Below are 22,288 nucleotides of genomic sequence, written 5' to 3' on the forward strand. Positions count from 1 at the left end.
ATTCAGAGATCCTCACTGAACTTCTGGAGAGAGTTTGCTGCACTGAAAGTAAAGGGGCTGAATAATTTTGCACGCCCAATTTTTCAGTTTTTGATTTGTTAAAAAAGTTTGAAATATTCAATAAATGTCGTTCCACTTCATGATTGTGTCCCACTTGTTGTTGATTCTTCACAAAAAAATACAGTTTTATATCTTTATGTTTGAAGCCTGAAATGTGGCAAAAGGTCGCAAAGTTCAAGGGGGCCGAATACTTTCGCAAGGCACTGTATATATATTTACAACTTTTTTCACATACATTTTATTTTTATTTTCCATCAACTCATCTTCAAAACACTCTCCTGCAACCCGCCTCACCAATTTATATTTATAAAAAAGTATTATTTACCTCAAATCTGTAATCCTCCAAGAAGCTAGCCAGAAACTCCAAGAAGCTAGCCAGAAACTAGCCAGAAGCTAGCCAGAAGCTAGCCCAGAAGCTAATCCAGAAGCTAATCAGAAGCTAGTTCAGAAGCTAGTTAACTTCTTTACTGGCAAATCGTTAGTATTCAGCTAACCACGGTTTGTGGTCATCAGTTATCCTTTAGCTCGAATCTATCGCCAGTTTTGTACGGCGCAGCGCAGCTCGGAACGGAACATACCGGACCAATTTTTCTCTCCATGTCCCTGGATTTCAACTGCTCTCTGGACATTCATACCCGGATCTCACAGCTAGCTAGCTGCTATCCGTGTGACTATCGGCTTTCGTCGATTCCGGAGCAAACATCAATTATTCCGGAGCTAGCCAGCTCCGTCAATCACTCCTGAGTTCCATCAATCACTCCTGGGCTGCAGTCACCTATCCGGACCCGTTTTACTGCCTACGCGGAGCCCCACCGGGCCTTCACAACTGGACTGCCAACGTTATCTACCTGAAGGAGATCCGGCTGGCTCCTCCGTCGCGACGTTACCTGAACGCCCATCTGCGGCCTGCTAACCGTTAGCTGTCTTACCGGCTGCTATCTGAATAGACAATCTGACAATTTATGTATTTTGTATTATTATTATGTTTTCTTCTTGGGCCTCAATAACTATATCTATTGTTCTTATTTTTGTTGTTGTTGTGTGATTTGGATTAATCCCCTCTACCACACGGAACCCCACTAATCTACTGACGGAACGCAAGAGGTGGCTAACAACAGACCTCCATCCTATGCTAGCTTGCTACCGATGGCCTGGCTAGCTGTCTAAATCGCCGTGACCCCCAACCGACCTCTCCACTCACTGGACCCTTTTGATCACTCGACTAAGCATGCCTCTCCTTAATGTCAATATGTCTTGTCCATTGCTGTTCTGGTTAATGTTTATTGGCTTATTTCACTGTAGAGCCTCTAGTCCTGCTCACTATACCTTATCCAACCTATTAGTTCCACCACCCACACATGCAATGACATCTCCTGGTTTCAATGATGTTTCTAGAGACAATATCTCTCTCTTCATCACTCAATACCTAGGTTTACCTCCACTGTATTCACATTCTACCATACCTTTGTCTGTACATTATACCTTGATGCTATTTTATCGCCCCCAGAAACCTCCTTTTACTCTCTGTTCCAGACGTTCTAGACGACCAATTCTTATTGCTTTTAGCCGCACCCTTATTCTACTCCTCCTATGTTCCTCTGGCGATGTAGAGGTGAATCCAGGCCCTGCAGTGCCTAGCTCCACTCCTATTCCCCAGGCGCTCTCTTTTGACGACTTCTGTAACCGTAATAGCCTTGGTTTCATGCATGTTAACATTAGAAGCCTCCTCCCTAAGTTTGTTCTATTCACTGCTTTAGCACACTCTGCCAACCCGGATGTTCTAGCTGTGTCTGAATCCTGGCTTAGGAAGACCACCAAAAATTCAGAAATTTTAATTCCAAACTACAACATTTTCAGACAAGATAGAACTGCCAAAGGGGGCGGTGTTGCAATCTACTGCAAAGATAGCCTGCAGAGTTCTGTCCTACTATCCAGGTCTGTACCCAAACAATTTGAACTTCTACTTTTAAAAATCCACCTCTCTAAAAACAAGTCTCTCACCGTTGCCGCCTGCTATAGACCACCCTCTGCCCCCAGCTGTGCTCTGGACACCATATGTGAACTGATTGCCCCCCATCTATCCTCAGAGCTCGTGCTGCTAGGCGACCTAAACTGGAACATGCTTAACACCCCAGCCATCCTACAATCTAAACTTGATGCCCTCAATCTCACACAAATGATCAATGAACCTACCAGGTACCTCCCCAAAGCCTTAAACACGGGCACCCTCATAGATATCATCCTTACCAACTTCCCCTCTAAATACACCTCTGCTGTCTTCAACCAAGATCTCAGCGATCACTGCCTCATTGCCTGCATCCGTAATGGGTCAGCGGTCAAACGACCTCCACTCATCACTGTAAAACGCTCCCTGAAACACTTCAGCGAGCAGGCCTTTCTAATCGACCTGGCCGGGGTATCCTGGAAGGATATTGATCTCATCCCGTCAGTAGAGGATGCCTGGATATTTTTTAAAAATGCCTTCCTAACCATCTTAAATAAACATGCCCCATTCAAGAAATTTAGAACCAGGAACAGATATAGCCCTTGGTTCTCCCCAGACGTGACTGCCCTTAACCAACACAAAAACATCCTATGGCGTTCTGCATTAGCATCGAACAGCCCCCGTGATATGCAGCTGTTTAGGGAAGCTAGAAACCATTATACACAGGCAGTTAGAAAAGCCAAGGCTAGCTTTTTCAAGCAGAAATTTGCTTCCTGCAACACTAACTCAAAAAAGTTCTGGGACACTAAAGTCCATGGAGAATAAGAACACCTCCCAGCTGCCCACTGCACTGAAGATAGGAAACACTGTCACCACTGATAAATCCACCATAATTGAGAATTTCAATAAGCATTTTTCTACGGCTGGCCATGCTTTCCACCTGGCTACTCCTACCCCGGTCAACAGCACTGCACCCCCAACAGCAACTCGCCCAAGCCTTCCCCATTTCTCCTTCTCCCAAATCCATTCAGCTGATGTTCTGAAAGAGCTGCAAAATCTGGACCCCTACAAATCAGCCGGGCTAGACAATCTGGACCCTTTCTTTCTAAAATTATCTGCCAAAATTGTTGCCACCCCTATTACTAGCCTGTTCAACCTCTCTTTCGTGTCGTCTGAGATTCCCAAAGATTGGAAAGCAGCTGCGGTCATCCCCCTCTTCAAAGGGGGGACACTCTTGACCCAAACTGCTACAGACCTATATCTATCCTACCATGCCTTTCTAAGGTCTTCGAAAGCCAAGTCAACAAACAGATTACCGACCATTTCGAATCTCACCATACCTTCTCTGCTATGCAATCTGGTTTCAGAGCTGGTCATGGGTGCACCTCAGCCACGCTCAAGGTCCTAAACGATATCTTAACCGCCATCGATAAGAAACATTACTGTGCAGCCGTATTCATTGATCTGGCCAAGGCTTTCGACTCTGTCAATCACCACATCCTCATCGGCAGACTCGACAGCCTTGGTTTCTCAAATGATTGCCTCGCCTGGTTCACCAACTACTTCTCTGATAGAGTTCAGTGTGTCAAATCGGAGGGTCTGCTGTCCGGACCTCTGGCAGTCTCTATGGGGGTGCCACAGGGTTCAATTCTTGGACCGACTCTCTTCTCTGTATACATCAATGAGGTCGCTCTTGCTGCTGGTGAGTCTCTGATCCACCTCTACGCAGACGGCACCATTCTGTATACTTCCGGCCCTTCTTTGGACACTGTGTTAACAACCCTCCAGGCAAGCTTCAATGCCATACAACTCTCCTTCTGTGGCATCCAATTGCTCTTAAATACAAGTAAAACTAAATGCATGCTCTTCAACCGATTGCTACCTGCACCTACCCGCCTGTCCAACATCACTACTCTGGACGGCTCTGACTTAGAATACGTGGACAACTACAAATACTTAGGTGTCTGGTTAGACTGTAAACTCTCCTTCCAGACCCATATCAAACATCTCCAATCCAAAGTTAAATCTAGAATTGGCTTCCTATTTCGCAACAAAGCATCCTTCACTCATGCTGCCAAACATACCCTTGTAAAACTGACCATCCTACCAATCCTCGACTTTGGCGATGTCATTTACAAAATAGCCTCCAAAACCCTACTCAACAAATTGGATGCAGTCTATCACAGTGCAATCCGTTTTGTCACCAAAGCCCCATATACTACCCACCATTCCGACCTGTACGCTCTCGTTGGCTGGCCCTCGCTTCATACTCGTCGCCAAACCCAGGGTCTACAAGACCCTGCTAGGTAAAGTCCCCCCTTATCTCAGCTCGCTGGTCACCATAGCATCTCCCACCTGTAGCACACGCTCCAGCAGGTATATCTCTCTAGTCACCCCCAAGACCAATTCTTTCTTTGGCCGCCTCTCCTTCCAGTTCTCTGCTGCCAATGACTGGAACGAACTACAAAAATCTCTGAAACTGGAAACACTTATCTCCCTCACTAGCTTTAAGCACCAACTGTCAGAGCAGCTCACAGATTACTGCACCTGTACATAACCCACCTATAATTTAGCCCAAACAACTACCTCTTTCCCAACTGTATTTAATTAATTTATTTATTTTGCTCCTTTGCACCCCATTATTTTTATTTCTACTTTGCACATTCTTCCATTGCAAAACTACCATTCCAGTGTTTTACTTGCTATATTGTATTTACTTTGCCACCATGGCCTTTTTTGCCTTTACCTCCCTTCTCACATAATTTGCTCACATTGTATATAGACTTGTTTATACTGTATTATTTATTGACTGTATGTTTGTTTTACTCCATGTGTAACTCTGTGTAGTTGTATCTGTCGAACTGCTTTGCTTTATCTTGGCCAGGTCGCAATTGTAAATGAGAACTTGTTCTCAACTTGCCTACCTGGTTAAATAAAGGTAAAAAAAAATAAAATAAATAATCGCTTGCACAGTGCTCCTTGGGATGTTTAAAGCTTGGGACATCTTTTTGTATCCAAATCCGGCTTTAAACTTCTTCACAACAGTATCTCGGACCTGCCTGGTGTGTTCCTTGTTCTTCATGATGCTCTCTGCGCTTTTAACGGACCTCTGAGACTATCACAGTGCAGGTGCATTTATACGGAGACTTGATTACACACAGGTGGATTGTATTTATCATCATTAGTCATTTAGGTCAACATTGGATCATTCAGAGATCCTCACTGAACTTCTGGAGAGAGTTTGCTGCACTGAAAGTAAAGGGGCTGAATAATTTTGCACGCCCAATGTTTCAGTTTTTGATTTGTTAAAAAAGTTTGAAATATCCAATAAATGTCGTTCAACTTCATGATTGTGTCCCACTTGTTGTTGATTCTTCACAAAAAAATACAGTTTTATATCTTTATGTTTGAAGCCTGAAATGTGGCAAAATGTCGCAAAGTTCAAGGGGGCCGAATACTTTCGCAAGGCACTGTGTGTGTGTATAAATATATATATATATATAGAGAGAGAGAGATCCATAGCCACAGGCAAAACAGCAGCACAAATGTTTTTATGTTTTGCACCCTACTGAACATGACCCTGGTTTTTGTGATTGGAGATGACCGGGTAGATGTTATTGACGCATCTTTCTCTGTGATTCGCCCCATCCCAAACAATACTAGCAGTTAATTTTACCCATTATCCTCTAGCTGTCCATGAAAGAAGCAGAAAGTGTCATTGAAAATGAATATCTCTGAGTCCTTGTTGCTGGCATTGTTATTTTATGAGAGACATTTCATACTGTGCAATATGCTATATTATACACTCTTAAAAAGAAAGGTTTTTATCTAGATTATGATCTAAAAGGGTTATTCGACTGTTGTCCCCGTGGGAGAACCCTTTTGGGTTCCATGTAGAACACTTTTCATACAGGGTTCTATCTGGAACTCAAAACGGTTATTCAAATGGTTCTTACCTGGGGACGGCAGTAGAAGAACCTTTTTAGATTCTAATCTAGATTAAAAAAAACTTTTGGAATATAATATATTTTACAATGTGAGCCGTTTACCACACACCATGCATTCATGTAATTGATAAATTGTAATGCTGCATACAATAGGGTTGAAAATAATTTACTTTTTCCTATGTACAGTGCATTCGGAAAGTATTCAGACCCCTTGACTTTTTCCACATTTTGATACGTTACAGCCTTATTCTAAAATTGATTTAAAAAATAAATAAAAATATATCATCAATATGCACATAATACCCCATAATGACAAAGCAAAAACAGGTTTTTGGATATTTATGCAAATTTAAAATTTATATCCCATTTACATACAGTGGCAAGAAAAAGTATGCAAACCCTTTGGAATTACCTGGATTTCTGCATGAATAGGTCACAGTGCAGGGTGGGAGAAGTATGTGAACCCTTGGATTTATAACTGGTTGACCCTCCTTTGGCAGCAATAACCTCTACCAAATGTTTTGTGTAGTTGCGGATCAGAGCTGCACAACAGTCAGGAGGAATTTTGGACAATTCCTCTTTACTAAACGGTTTCTGTTCATCAATATTCTAGGGCTGTCTGGTGTGAACCGCTCTCAAGGTCATGCCACAGCATCTCATATCGGGTTTAGGTCAAGACTCTGACTTGGGCCACTCCAGAAGGTGTATTTTCTTCTGTTGAAGCCATTCTGCTGTTGATTTGCTTCTTCAATTGGAGGACAGAGAGCCTTACATTCTCCTGCAAAATGTCTTGATAAACTTGGGCATTCATTTTTCCGTCGATGATAGCATGTCCAGGCCCTGAGGCAGTAAAGCAGCCCCAAACCATGATGCTCCCTCCACCATACTTTACTGTTGGGATGAGGTTTTAATGTTGGTGTTCTGTGCCATTTTTTCTCCACACATAGTGTTGTGTGTTCCTTCCAAACAACTCTGAATATTTTGCCAGTACCGCTGTGGAACATCCAGGTGCTCTTTCGCGAACTTCAGATGTTGCAGAAATGTTTTTTGGACAGCACTGGCTTCTTCCGTGGTGTCCTCCCATGAACACCATTCTTGTTTAGTGTTTTACGTATCGTAGACTCGTCAACAGAGATGTTGGCGTGTTCCAGAGATTTCTGTAAGTCTTTAGCTGACACGCTAGGATTCTTCTTTACCTCATTGAGCATTCTGCACTGTGCTCTTGCAGTCATCTTTGCAGAAAGGCCACTCCTAGGGAGAGTAGGAACAGTGCTGAACTTTCTCCATTTAAAGGCAATTTGTCTTGCCGTGGACTGATGAACATCAAGGCTTTTAGAGATACTTTTGTAACCCTTTCCAGCTTTATGCAAGTCAACAGTTCTTCTGATATCTCTTTTGTTCGAGGCATGGTTCACATCAGGCAATGCTTCTTGTGAATAGCAAACTCTTTGTGAGTGTTTTTGTGGGGCAGGGCAGCTCTAACCAACATCTTAGATCTCGTCTCATTGATTGGACTCCAGGTTAGATAACTCCTGACCCCAATTAGCTTTTGGAGAAGTCATTAGCTTAGGGGTTCATGTACTTTTTCCAACCTACACTGTGAATGTTTAAATTATGTATTCAATATAGATAAGAAAAATACAATAATTTGTGTGTTATTAGTTTAAGCACACTATGTGTGTCTATTATTGTGACTTAGATGAAGATAAGATCACATTTGATGACCCAATTTATGCAGAAGTCCCGGTAATTCCAAAGGGTTCACATACTTTTTCTTGCCACTGTAGGTATTCAGATCCTTTACTCAGTACTTTGTTGAAGCACCTTTGGCAGAGATTACAGCCTCGAGTCTTCTTGGGTATGACGCTACATGCTTGGCACACCTGTATTTGAAGAGTTTCTCCCATTCTTCTCTGCAGATCCTCTCAAGTTCTGTCAGGTTGGATCGGGAGCTTCGCTGCACAGCTATTTTCAGTTCTCTCCAGAGATGTTCGATTGGGTTCAAGTCCGGGCTCTGGCTGGGCCATTCAATGACATTCAGAGATTTGTCTTGAAGTTGTCTTGACTGTGTGCTTAGGGTCGTTGTCCTGTTGGAAGGTGAAGTTTTGCCCCAGTCTAAGGTCCTGAGGTCTCTGGAGCAGGTTTTCATCAAGGATATCTCTGTACTTTGCTCCGTTCATCTTTCCCTCGATCCTGACTAGTCTCCTAGTCCCTGGCACTGAAATACATCTCCACAGCATGATGCTGCCACCAACATGCTTCACCGTAGGGATGATGCCAGGTTTCCTCCAGATGTGACGCTTGGCATTCAGGCCAAAGAGTTCAATCTTGGCTTCATCAAACCAGAGAATCTGGTTTCTCATCGTATGAGAGTCCTTAGGTGTCTTTTGGCAAAGTCCAAGCGGGCTGTCATATGCTTTTTTACTGAGGAGTGGCTTCCGTCTGGCCACTCTACCATCTACCATAAAGACTTGATTGGTGGAGTGCTGCAGAAATGGTTGTCCTTCTGGAAGGTTCTCAGATCTCCACAGAGGAACTCCGGAGATCTATCAGAGTGAACATCGGGTTCTTGGTCACCTCCCTGACCAAGGCCCTTTTCCCCGAATGCTCAGTTTGGCCGGGCGGCCAGCTCTAGGAAGAGTCTTGGTGGTTCCAAACTTCTTCCAATTAAGAATGATGGAGGCCGCTGTGTTCTTGGGGACCTTCAATTCTGCAGAGATGTTTTGGTACCCTTCCCCAGATCTGTGCCTCGACACAATCCTGTCTCGGAGCTCTAAGGACAATTCCTTCGACCTCATGGCTTGGTTTTTGCTCTGACATGCCCTGTCAACTGTGGGACCTTATATAGACAGGCGTGTGCCTTTCCAAGTCATGTCTAATCAATTGAATTTACCACAGGTGGACTCCAATCAAGTTGTAGAAACATCTCAAGGATTATCAATGGAAACAGGATGCACTTGAGCTCAATTTCGAGTCTCATAGAAAAGGGTCTGAATACTTATGTAAATAAGATATTTGTTTTTTTATTTTTAATACATTTGCTAACATTTCTAAAAACCTGTTTTCGCTTTGTCATTATTGTGTGGACATTGATGAAGATTTAAAAAAAAATTTAATACATTTTTAGAATAATGCTGTAAAAATTGTGGAAAAAGTCACGGGGTCTGAATACTTTCCGAGTGCGCTGTAATTCCTATCTATTTTATTTTTGATTAAGATTTTTCCATTCTTGATTTGCAATTTCAGTTCACTTCCTGAATTAATTATTGGTTGTTTTATCCCAAAGAAATTCCTAGAGTTTGAGGACTGTGTGGATGTTCTCTACCATAAAAATGTTTAGGGCCGGTTTCCCGGACACAGAGTAAATCTAGTCTTGGGCTAAAAAAAAAACATTTCAGTGGATATTCTCCCTTGAGTCAGCGTTTTAGTCCAGGACTAGGCTTAATCTGTGTCTGGGAAACCAGCCCATAGCGTTTTGACTGACTGTGTATGGTTGTTCTCTCCCACAGAAATTCATAGAGTTTGAGGATGCATTGGAGGGGGAGAAGAAGGACTTGCAGACTCATGTGGAGAGCTTGGAACTGCAGGGGAAACAACTGGAGCTCAAGACCAAGAACTACTCTGACCAGAGTGAGTATAGACTACTGTTACTGCTCAGAAATAGAACTACTCTGACCAGAGTGAGTATTAGTGTGTTTTCACACTTGGTCCCTTTCTGACAATTTTTGTGAACTCAGCGTGGTTTGCTTAATTTTTTGTCCAGTGTGAACGCTCCAAAGGAACTCAGACCCCTCAAAACGGACCCGAAGTGAACCGAACTCAAGAGGTGGTCAGTTCGGTTCCCTTGAATTCCTCGGTCCGGTTCACTTTTTTAGGGCAATGTGAACACAAAGCTACACAGGTTCGCTTGTTATTATTCCCACACCACATACTAGAATACTGCAACACTGTTTCCCCTCCCATAACCCCTCACGTTGGTGCCACAAAAGAGAGAAGATGATTATCTGCCGGTTCGCAGAAAAATATTATTTGTTTGCAATATGTGATCTATAAAGAGATATTCTAACCTGTTTATTTCAATGTGGGATTTGAATAGTGTGTGATGACAACAATATCCTTGGTGAGAATCACGACATAGGGTACAAAATCTATTTTAGCTCTTAAATGGGCAGTAGACTACATTGGGTGTAGAATTTTCAATTATAGCATTATTTGTCTGCAGTTATTCTTCTGCTATTTATTCTGTTACCAATAATATTTACATGTTCATAGAAATTATAATTATTATGTCTCATCTTTTAACTAAATGCAATCTATTATCTTCCAAAATATAAGTATTAATAAATATCTGTATGATAACAAGTTCTGATGGAATGGCTTGTCCTGCACTCTGTAAAAACGCAGAGTACATTGATTAAATGTTGGAAAAAGGCCTTGGTTCCTTTTAAAACATTGCAATGTGAAATCAAAGAAGACTCGGACCACAAAATAGGTTAAGTGAACAGGCGAAAGAGTTGAGTCCTCATTCGAAGTCAAGGGCAGTGTAAGGACCGACGCTGGGAGATGAGAAGCAAGTACAAGGAGAGTACATTTAATGGATAATATACCAGAAACAAACAAGGACATCGTCTGGACAGGGGAAAACGTAACAACATCAATGATGACACAGGGAACAAACTGAGGAGCAGACAGATATAGAGGGGTAATCAACAAAATAAAGGAGTCCAGGTGAGTCCATTGAGCGCTGATGCACGTAATGATGGTGACAGGTGTGGGGTAATGAAGGGCAGCCTGGCACCCTCGAGCGCCAGAGAGGGGAAGCGGGAGCAGGCGTGACAGGCAGTGTGAATACAAAGGGAACTGAGTTCTTTAGCTTTTTTTTTACCCCAGAGTTCACTAAAGAGGACTGAGATCAGTTATTTTAAAGAGGACTATTTGTGAAAACACCCTTAAACTTAATAACTAGAACTACTCCGAATAGAGTGAGTATAAAATTATAATAACCGGAACTACTTCGATCAGAGTGAGTATAGAACTATAATAACTAGAACGACGCCGACCAGAGTGAGTATAGAACTATAATAACTAGAACTTCTCCGACCAGAGTGAGTATAGACTATTAATAACTAGAATTACTTCATCAAGAGTGAGTATAGACTTAGTACTCTGACAATTTGATGTTGACAATGCCATTTGCCCACTACATGGGATAAACAGCTGCAGGTGATTGCACTGTATCTCATGGCATTTACAAACAGATATGCCCAGCAGTGTGATGGATCAGACTTTGTTTACATAAGACAACACATCGATTCTGTATGTATTTTTCTGTTGCTCATCAATGTTTAAAAACTAGAACTACTCTGACCAGAGTGAGTATAGAACTATAATAACCTGAACTACTCCAACCAGAGTGAGTATAGAACTATAATAACTTGAACTACTCCAACCAGAGTGAGTAGTACCTCAGTACTAAAACACTGTGTAATATTACTCAGAGCACGAACTGCTTCGACCAGAGTGAGTGAGTACTTCTCAAAACTAGCACACTGCAAGTGTGCACTAATCAGAACTAGCACACTGTGAGTCTTCACAACTACCGCACACACCGTGAGTCTGCATTACTCATAACTAGCACAATGTGATGGTACACTATTGACTGCCAAGCACAAAGTGTATAGCCTAGCACATAGTGATTGTCTACCTACGATGTGGAGGACTAAACATAGCCTACTAGCACACATTGGTTTTGCACCATGAAGAGATTTGCGTGTAGTATTCAAGGACACAATATAGCCCGTTTTACACTAACCCACCATGTCCGGATGAGCCAGTGCATGTTCTGTGGTTAATATGGCTTAATAGGGTTTTAGTGCCTCTGACAGCAAAAAGACTCACATATTCAATCAATGAGAAAACGGGCCTGCTACCATTTAGTGTTTCAAAGCAGACCAGCTTTAAATGGAGAGCACCATCACACTATCCACTGTTCAATATGGAGCCATTTCCAGAAAGTCCTGGACTAATAGTCACTTTCAATGGAGAATCTCACCAGCCCGAAGTGTATAACCCACAGTGCTGTTACAATGGGTGGCTGGTTGACTCTGATTCTGTTTATCTGGGTTTCAGTCACTCGTCTGGAGGAGCGTGAGTCAGACATGAAGAAGGTGTACAATGCATTGCACCAGCGACACACGGAGGTAGGAACAGCCGTGTGTGTGTGCGTGCATATGAGAGTTTAGTATCTGACTCCATTACAAGCTGCTAGGTTTGTATCATGATGTTGTTCGCCTGGTGCAATAGAACCAAGTCAGTGGAATTACGTCCATCTTCCTCACTCATCCTCTCTCTTCCTGTCAGATGATTCAAACATACGTGGAGCATATTGAGAGGTCCAAGATGCAACAGGCAGGGAACAACAGCCAGTCAGAAGGGCCAGGCAGTGGACGAACGTGAGTGGCCGACTTTTTAAAAACATTTTCATCATAAAATGTTATTATCCCCAAGTGAGGAAAATCTGTTGAGGAGCATACAGACAAAGCTCTACAATTCATATAACAACATAGACATAAAATAATATAGTTAGTTGTGACCTTTCTGGAAAGTGTGGGTAGGTGGGTGTGTTGGTGGGTGTGTGTGTGTGTGTGCAGGGGGAAGAGTATAGAAATGGATCCTGGCATAGCTTAGTAGTAGCAACTATGCTGAGGTAATGGTCTGTGCTTTGTTGTGCTTGGAATAAGTGTGCAAGGGTTTAGTGTTCTGTGTTTAGTGTGCTGTAGTTGTGTTGTGTGTAATGCCTTCTGTTGTGCTGCTGTGTGTTAGTCTGTGGTAGCTTGTCTTGTGACCAGTGATGTAGTGGTTAAAAAACAGGTGGGTAAAAGCTGATCGCTGTTTGTGGTGAGTAAAGTAACGCTCCCTATACTTTCAATGCCTTTTTTCCACAAAAGGTTTGTAAAAGCTTGTGAATAATAAAATATGTCAGTAAACAACATTTACGTGTGTTTTACCCTCCACTACACCACTTGTGACCTGTTGTATCATGGTTTGGCTTCACTCTAATCAATATATGTCTGTCTCGTTGTCTCACTCTGTGCTCGTGCTGCTGTGTTGCACAGTCAACGCCACATGTGGAGGAAAAGGTAAATCACTACCCCCAAAAACCTCCCCCCCTCCATCCCTGTCCCCTCAATCTCATTCAGTGTTTGTCAGTCTTGGTCCTGAGTATAGGACCCGGGTTCAAATACTTGGAAAATCATTTTAAATATTCAGAGCTTTTTGCTGAGTCTTTTTGGGACTTTTCTATTGGTTTATTAAGCCAGGCAAGCTGAACCAGGCTCAGATACAGTATTTATTTCAGTAGTGCCGAGGGATTATAGATTTGAGTTCGTTTCAGTTCGATTATTTATTTTTTACATTAAATGCATTATGAAATAATTACATTAAAATGATTAGAGCTTTTTCAAAAATAGTGAACATTCAATTGTCAAAACATTGGAAATATTCTATTGTCTCTGTCAGGTCCACATAGAAAAATAGAGAATTGCTATTAAATATTTAAATATTTCAGTTGTGTATATTACTTAGTTTTATTTGACGACTTCATAAGTATTAATTCCTTAAAATCAGCATCTCAACTCTGCTCAGGCAGTAGCAGCCAGCCAGACAACCATCTAACGTTATCTCTGTTCTCCCCATACTGTACTGTCTAGCTAGCTAGGCTAGCATGCCTAAGTATGCTACAGAGCTGTCTGACGAAATCTTTTTACTAGTTCTTTAAAGTAGATAAGGCATACTTTCACAAACTCTATCCCTCTCTCTCGTTATTGTGTTGTCTACTATCTTCTCTCTCTTGCTGTGGCGTATGCGGTCTGTGTGTATCTAACCTAGCATAGCAGGCGTAAAAATATATCCAAACCAGAAAAGAACAGGCGCAATGGATTATGGCCATTGTAGTTAATTACCACTTTTCTGAGCTGAACTTGAATATTTGCTTAATGAAAACTACAACTCCCGTCAGCTCAGCATCCCATATAGCGCTGGACTTAATTTCTCTCGTGCATGATTTGATTTCTCTCTAGAGAAACAGGGTGTTGGGCTACCAAAAAAACAAAAAACTTAAGTGGAATTCAAGTAATTGAAGCATGTCAATTAGTTGTTTATAATAACAACAACAAAAAACGGAACTTTGGTTAATCGCTCAGCACAAATTTTCAGGTATCTAAAAACCCAGGTCTGCTGAGTATACAAGCTTTTGCTCCAGCCCAGCACTAACACACCTGATTCAACTAATGGGGAGCTTGTTGATTAGTTGAATCACGCCTGCAGACCCTGTGGTTCCCAGGACTAGGACTGACAATCACTGCCCTGGCTCCATTGACCAACCAGCCTCTCCTTGGACTAGAAGTTCCCCTGCCCCCAGTATGTCCCAATATGGAATGGGCCCAGAGTTTGTGCCTTTGTCCTTTACCTTCTCCTATATCACCCACTGTTTATGGTCTGTCTGGGTTTCTGTCTCACAGCTGAGTCGAGTGGAGACGAATGGATTCGGTTCAGTTTGTTCATGCAGTCGTCCTGATGAGCCCTTCCGAGCTAGCTAGTTTATGCTTGTGGCTAGAAACTCCAGCGAGGATTTGAAACTTGTCTGCCGAAGTCAGGACTTGGTAGAGTATTCAGAATAATTACGTTTTTATCTGAGTATTTTATGTGAAATTCACTACAATAAATGTGCTTTCGCTGTCACCCAGGCTTGATATTGGCTACACTAGCTAGCTACTTCCCACTCCTTACTGCGGGACAGCAGTGCTCGGCAAGCAGAAGCAAAGGACACTGTGCTCCATGTTCAAGTCATTTATATTTAGTAGGTTTTGTTATCTGTTTTAACAAACCTTTTTTATTTTTGTACTTATGTATTGCATATAGTTTTTTTTGTGGTGTGGTTTTCATATAAGCCCTTAGGCTTCCAACTACACCTGCACACCTTTTTTTGTTGTTTTGTTTTTAATCTGTATTGTTGTCTATCACTTTTTTATTTTTTAAATATATTTTTTATTTATTTCGCCTTTATTTAACCAGGTAGGCTAGTTGAGAACAAGTTCTCATTTACAACTGCGACCTGGCCAAGATAAAGCAAAGCAGTTTGACACATACAACAACACGGAGTTACACATTGAATAAACAAACATACAGTAGGAAAAAAAAGTATATATACAATGTGTGCAAATGAGGTAAGATAAGGGAGGTAAAGGCAATAAATAGGCCATAGTGGCGAGGTAATTACGATATAGCAATTAAACACTGGAGGGATTGATGTGCAGAAGATGAATGCGAATGGGGTGCGAAGGAGCAAAATAAATAAATACAGTATGGGGATGAGGTAGTTGGATGGCCTATTTAAGGTGCAATGATCTGTGAGCTGCTCTGACAGCTGGTGCTTGAAGTTAGTGAGGGAGATATGAGTCTCCAGCTTCAGTGATTTTTGCCGTTCGTTCCAATCATTGGCAGCAGAGAACTGGAAGGAAAGGCGGCCAAAGGAGGAATTGGCTTTGGGGGTGACCAGTGAAATATACCTGCTGGAGCGGGTGTGTGCTGCTATGGTGACCAGTAAACTGAGATAAGGCAGGGCTTTACCTAGCAAAGACTTGTAGATGACCTGGAACCAGTTTGGCGACGAGTATGAAGCGAGGGCCAGCCAATGAGAGCATACAGGTCGGAGTGGTGGGTAGTATATGGGGCTTTGGTGACAAAACGGATGGCACTGTGATAGACGGCATCCAATTTGTTGAGTAGAGTGTTGGAGGCTATTTTGTGAATGACATCGCAGATGTCAAGGATCGGTAGGATAGTCCGTTTTACGAGAGTATGTTTGGCAGCATTAGTGAAGGATGCTTTGTTGCCAAATAGGAAGCCAATTCTATATTTAATTTTGGATTGGCGATGGTTAATGTGGGTCTGGAAGGAGAGTTTACAGTCTAACCAGACACCTAGGTATTTGTAGTTGTCCACACATTCTAAGTCAGAACCGTCCAGAGTAGGGATGCTGGACGGATGGGCGGGTGCGGGCAGCGATCGGTTGAATAGCATGCATTTAGTTTTACTTGCATTTAAGAGCAGTTAGAGGCCACGGAAGGAGAGTTGTATGACCATGAAGCTCGTCTGGAGGTTAGTTAGCACAGTGTCCAAAGAAGGGCCAGAAGTATACAGAATGGTGTCGTCTGCGTAGAGGTGGATCAGAGAATCACCAGCAGCAAGAGCGACATCATTGATATATACAGAGTTTTCTTTGGTGCAATTTTTAAAAAACATTTTAATGAATGTTGTTGCTGGCAAACTCTCCCCATTGAGCAGTAGACTGTATCATGGTGACATCCATATGGTTACTACCAATTTGACACGTTCTTTTTCGTGTAGGCTGTTATCCTACTCAAAATAAAATAAATTGGGATGGAAGAAATTGACCATGTAATACAGCTGCGCAGTGGGAAGCAACTCCAGTCGGCAAGCCTCGATACAACACAGTTGCATTGGTCATTCGCACCAGCTTGACTGAACCCAACCAATCCGCTCGCCTCCACTTTACTCTCAGCTGCGCGACATACAGTACGTCATCAATTTGGGCAACAGGCGCGTCCTTATAGCCTCTCCCGTTTCTCCATAACATGGATATCTCGTGTCATATTATGTCGGTCTGGTTTAGTGTCAGTCTGTCCAGTAGCTGGCTTTGTGTGTTGTACTTAATTCAGGGGATTTTCAGTTTTATGCTTATGCAACCCCAAAGTTAGCTTTCACCTCTCTCCAGATACCTAATGTACAGTACATTATCTCCTGCTCTCTCTGCCCCTCCCTCTCTCTTTCTCTCCCCTCTACCCCTCTCTCTGCCCCTCGCCTCTCTTTTCCCCCTAACCTCTCTCTCTCTGCCACTCCCTCTATCTCCCCGTTTCCTTTTTCTTCTCTCAAACCTTTACTCTTCCCCCCTTTGTTTCGTGCTCCACTCTCCTGTCCTCCTCTCTCCTCCCGCCCCCTCTCTTTTCCCCCAGCAGCAAAGTGGAGCGTCCCCCGTCGTTGAGCCTGTACCCCAGTGGAGAGGGCATGGGGATGGTACGTGGGGGGGGGGGGGCTAGGATGATAATGCCTGGGTCTGGGACCGACTTCTGGCAGGTCAACGAGCTCAGCCAATCCCGCTACACCTCTGGCTACCAGGTGTGATAGCGGCTCCATCCCAAATGGCACCCTATTCTTTTTATAGTGCACTACTTTTGACCAGAGCACTATGGGCCCTGGTTAAAAGTAGTGCACTATAAAGGGGAATAGGATGACATTTGGGACGCACACAGACACTCCCCCTGGACCTCACGTCTGCAGAACGCGTCATGCCACACCCCCACCATTACCACCGTCAATCAGAATCATCCAGACACATCCCTCACGCCTGCATGTGTCCCTCATCTTCCAAGAGCTTTTCTTTGTGGTGCTTGTCGATAGTTTTTTTATGGCGGTGAGTGTAATGAAGACATGACAGTGTATGAACAGATATGATGAATACATTAATATTAGGATAAAAATATTACATTAAATTGGTGTAATTTCTTTTAACTTACAGTGCCTTGCGAAAGTATTCGGCCCCCTTGAACTTTGCGACCTTTTGCCACATTTCAGGCTTCAAACATAAAGATATAAACTGTATTTTTTTGTGAAGAATCAACAACAAGTGGGACACAATCATGAAGTGGAACAACATTTATTGGATATTTAAAACTTTTTTAACAAATCAAAAACTGAAAAATTGGGCGTGCAAAATTATTCAGCCCCCTTAAGTTAATACTTTGTAGCGCCACCTTTTGCTGCGATTACAGCTGTAAGTCGCTTGGGGTATGTCTCTATCAGTTTTGCACATCGAGAGACTGACATTTTTTCCCATTCCTCCTTGCAAAACAACTCGAGCTCAGTGAGGTTGGATGGAGAGCATTTGTGAACAGCAGTTTTCAGTTCTTTCCACAGATTCTCGATTGGATTCAGGTCTGGACTTTGACTTGGCCATTCTAACACCTGGATATGTTTATTTTTGAACCATTCCATTGTAGATTTTGCTTTATGTTTTGGATCATTGTCTTGTTGGAAGACAAATCTCTGTCCCAGTCTCAGGTCTTTTGCAGACTCCATCAGGTTTTCTTCCAGAATGGTCCTGTATATGGCTCCATCCATCTTCCCATCAATTTTAACCATCTTCCCTGTCCCTGCTGAAGAAAAGCAGGCCCAAACCATGATGCTGCCACCACCATGTTTGACAGTGGGGATGGTGTGTTCAGGGTGATGAGCTGTGTTGCTTTTACGCCAAACATAACGTTTTGCATTGTTGCCAAAAAGTTCAATTTTGGTTTCATCTGACCAGAGCACCTTCTTCCACATGTTTGGTGTGTCTCCCAGGTGGCTTGTGGCAAACTTTAAACAACACTTTTTATGGATATCTTTAAGAAATGGCTTTCTTCTTGCCACTCTTCCATAAAGGCCAGATTTGTGCAATATACGACTGATTGTTGTCCTATGGACAGAGTCTCCCACCTCAGCTGTAGATCTCTGCAGTTCATCCAGAGTGATCATGGGCCTCTTGGCTGCATCTCTGATCAGTCTTCTCCTTGTATGAGCTGAAAGTTTAGAGGGACGGCCAGGTCTTGGTAGATTTGCAGTGGTCTGATACTCCTTCCATTTCAATATTATCGCTTGCACAGTGCTCCTTGGGATGTTTAAAGCTTGGGAAATCTTTTTGTATCCAAATCCGGCTTTAAACTTCTTCACAACAGTATCTCGGACCTGCCTGGTGTGTTCCTTGTTCTTCATGATGCTCTCTGCGCTTTTAACGGACCTCTGAGACTATCACAGTGCAGGTGCATTTATACGGAGACTTGATTACACACAGGTGGATTGTATTTATCATCATTAGTCATTTAGGTCAACATTGGATCATTCAGAGATCCTCACTGAACTTCTGGAGAGAGTTTGCTGCACTGAAAGTAAAGGGGCTGAATAATTTTACACACCCAATTTTTCAGTTTTTGATTTGTTAAAAAACGTTTGAAATATCCAATAAATGTCGTTCCACTTCATGATTGTGTCCCACTTGTTGTTGATTCTTCACAAAAAAATACAGTTTTATATCTTTATGTTTGAAGCCTGAAATGTGGCAAAAGGTCGCAAAGTTCAAGGGGGCCGAATACTTTCGCAAGGCACTGTAAGTACTTTTTTCTACAATAATAGAACATAACATAGATTCTATCGTCCCGTTTGCACCTGTCTTTACATCACGTTTCACATGTAAGTGTGATGCTTTGTTACTATGTGTACGCGCAAGATTGTGAACTTTCCAACGAGCCTTGCAAGAGAAGAACCCTGGCTTCCCTATTCTCCACCCTTCAGCCTAAATGTGCATTGCACACTCTCCGTCATTAATTTAAAAGCATTGGCTTGATGCAAACATTGTCTGGAGGGAGTTTCCTCCATTGTTAAATCCATGAAGGGAAGTGTGCACGTGGACACTTTGGGAGAAGGGTGGATAATCGGGATGCAGCCCCTCTTTAACAATACAGCCCCTTAACCTCTTTAACCGTCTGACCTCTGATGCCCCAGGAGGATGGTTCCGAGTCGGACTCGGTGGCGGCCACGCCCAGTAGCACAGGAAGTAAGTCCAACACGCCCACTTCCTCCGTCCCTTCCGCCACCGTCACGCCCCTCAACGAGGGCTTCCTCCCACCCGGCGAGTTCGACCCAATGCATGCTGTAAGCCGCGGCATGAAGAGTGCTAAACACCTCAGCAAAAACATGGAGGTGCAGGTCTCCCAGGAAACCAGGAATGTCAGCATCGGTGAGTGTAACGTATTGATAAGGTCCCTCAGAGAAGGAGTACTGATCTAGGATCAGGTCCCCCCCCTGTCCATGTAATCTTATTCATTATGATCTAAAATGCAAAACTGATCCTAGATCATCACTCCTATTCTGAGATGCTTTGTGAATATGGTTTTGAGTGTGTATGATATTCTATCTGTACTCAGGTATGGGTAGCAGTGATGAGGGGTCAGAATTCCAAGAGATCATTGATTCCACACCAGAGCTGGATATGTGTGTGGACCCCTGTCTCTATGGTGGAGGAAACAGGTAACACACACACACACACACACACACACACACACAGAGCAATGATTAAATATCAGTGTGTGTGTCAGTCCTTCCCAGGGCATTGTGAATGAGGCGTTCGGTATCAACACTGACTCTCTCTACCATGAGATCAAGGATGCCAAGTCTGACATCATCGGGGATGTTGACGCCGGGGCTGAGCTTTTAGGTAAGCCAATCAGAGGACTATTGGGTGGGGTATATGCAAATTAGCTATTGGAAGGCAACCTAGGCAAGTCTCTGGTCATGTTCCAGGCTGTCTACATTGCAAACGTTACATTGCATTAACCAATGGTTGTGTGTCATGTCACCGACTGCACAGTCGGGTGTCAGATTGCTATTTCAAATAATGTGTTTAGCTGATATGTTAAACACCTATCGAGCATTGTGAGTTCTGGCATGCGTCTGAAATGTAGTCACCCTGGAACCCGACCTCTGTCTGCACTAAGCAAAGAGTCATTGGGAATGTAAGCTGCAGTGCTTAGTGCACCAGCTGTGTCACCAGCTGTGTCATCGTTGCCATAGCACTGGCTAGCTCTGAACTTTGACCATGCACACAGCAAAATGTTCATCACCACCTCACATTCCCGGCAGCTCCCCCATCCTCCACTGCACCGCAAAGCACCCTAGGATATCACTTGCGCCATGGCTGCAGTCCCCATTTATTTTATATATTTGAGTGGTTGATTTTACAGGGCAAGCTAAATTATTCTTGATTTACTCTTGGTTTACTTCCTTTTACCAGGTATAGTTGACAGAGCTTTATGAGTGGTTTATTTAATTGCGATCATATTAGTTTATTGACCCATGACCCTTCTCTGTGCTTCCTCTCTCCCTTCCTGTGTATGCTGGATACACCTCTAGGGGAGTTCTCAGGTGTGTATCTGAACCCTCTCTTTCTCTTTCTCTCTCTCTCTCTTTCTCTCCTCTCTCTCTCTCTCACTCACTCACTCACTCACTCACTCACTCACTCACACACACACACACACACACACACACACACACACATACCTCCCAATGACATATGCTGGCATTACATGCTACAACAGTTGTTTTAAATGTTGATCTAGTCCAGATATTGTCCAGATAATGCTTTCTTTGATTGGTTGGTCATAATGTTACAAAGCTCAACTGAACCCTGTGGTCAATGAAGGTGAATCTCTCTGAGTCTAAACTGACAATGTTCTCTGGTCTTGGACAGATCCAAGCTCTCTTTTTACTCTCTGAAGCTTTTGAATATAACAAGTGCTTATCAGCATTCTCTCTCTTTTTTGTCTCACCCCATCCCTCCTTCTCTCTTTCTCTCTGGTCTGTGCCCCCCTCCCTCTTCCTTCTCTCTCCCCGTTTCTCTTCCTCTCCCCAGTCCGTGATGATTTTTTCGGTAAGGCTTCCTCTAGCCTTATTCAGCATCCTTAGCTGTTGCTCATCCTCCCATGTCGTTGTGTCTTGTCTTTTCTGCGTTCCATGTTGTGATGCCATTTCCTACCTGTTCCCCTGCTGTGATGTCACTTCCACCCGTTTCCTGTTGGCTGTTATTTGAGTATGGCAAGCCTTTTCTTTTTGTATTTGTTTTTCACCTTTTATTTGGATTTTTAATTCATTGCTTTGTCCTCATGTTTGACACTGCGAAAGCTCTAACGGTTTTGACATGAGGTTATTGTTTGTAGGGTTGCCAGGTAGGTTGTGCCTACCAGAGAAAATATTGATTTCTCCTTTTTGGTTGAGAGGGAATGAGTCCCGTCCTGTCCGTCAAGACATACACTTTTCATAAACCTTTAAAAAATTGGAAATAACTTCAAAACAATGGTGTTCTTTTGTGTTGGTTGTATTACCAAAATAAATTATTACACACATATTACACACGTTACACACATGATTACACGCGTTATAAATATAACAAACAATGAGCTCTGGTTCCTCAAGAAAAGTCCTGTACCTCGGGCCTAAAAGAGTCCAGCCCGGTAAATGAGTTCAGTTAACCCAAGTGACCTCAGTCATGCAATTGTCTTTTCATAAAGTGATGCATAAACCCTGTCTCATTAATACAATCAGATTGCAAGAAACAGTTTTACCACACAACTATAAAGTGTCACATCTCTGTAGTCTTCACTACAACTGAATCAGGGCCGGTCCTGGACGTTCTGCTGCCCTAGGCAAGACAAAAATCAGAGGAACA

At 42.9% G+C, this 22,288-nt stretch overlaps 1 protein-coding gene across 4 annotated transcripts in view; it reads left to right on the top strand.

Annotated features, from left to right (window-relative positions):
• Window positions 1–22,288, top strand: part of LOC139406889 (C-Jun-amino-terminal kinase-interacting protein 3-like) — an 80,235-nt gene that overhangs the window by 12,800 nt on the left and 45,147 nt on the right. For 3 of the 4 annotated variants that reach the window (XM_071150021.1, XM_071150022.1, XM_071150023.1), the window contains exons 2-11: window positions 9,462–9,582; window positions 12,082–12,152; window positions 12,313–12,404; window positions 13,068–13,091; window positions 16,989–17,046; window positions 19,570–19,804; window positions 19,992–20,094; window positions 20,163–20,281; window positions 20,977–20,988; window positions 21,476–21,493. In XM_071150021.1, the coding sequence (XP_071006122.1) occupies window positions 9,462–9,582; window positions 12,082–12,152; window positions 12,313–12,404; window positions 13,068–13,091; window positions 16,989–17,046; window positions 19,570–19,804; window positions 19,992–20,094; window positions 20,163–20,281; window positions 20,977–20,988; window positions 21,476–21,493 (853 nt within the window). Of the gene's footprint in view, window positions 1–9,461; window positions 9,583–12,081; window positions 12,153–12,312; window positions 12,405–13,067; window positions 13,092–16,988; window positions 17,149–19,569; window positions 19,805–19,991; window positions 20,095–20,162; window positions 20,282–20,976; window positions 20,989–21,475; window positions 21,494–22,288 lie in introns of all 4 variants that reach the window. The other variant, XM_071150020.1, reaches the window with a different exon arrangement.

Source organism: Oncorhynchus clarkii, chromosome 4, assembly GCF_045791955.1.
Source record: "Oncorhynchus clarkii lewisi isolate Uvic-CL-2024 chromosome 4, UVic_Ocla_1.0, whole genome shotgun sequence".
Taxonomy (NCBI): domain Eukaryota; kingdom Metazoa; phylum Chordata; class Actinopteri; order Salmoniformes; family Salmonidae; genus Oncorhynchus; species Oncorhynchus clarkii.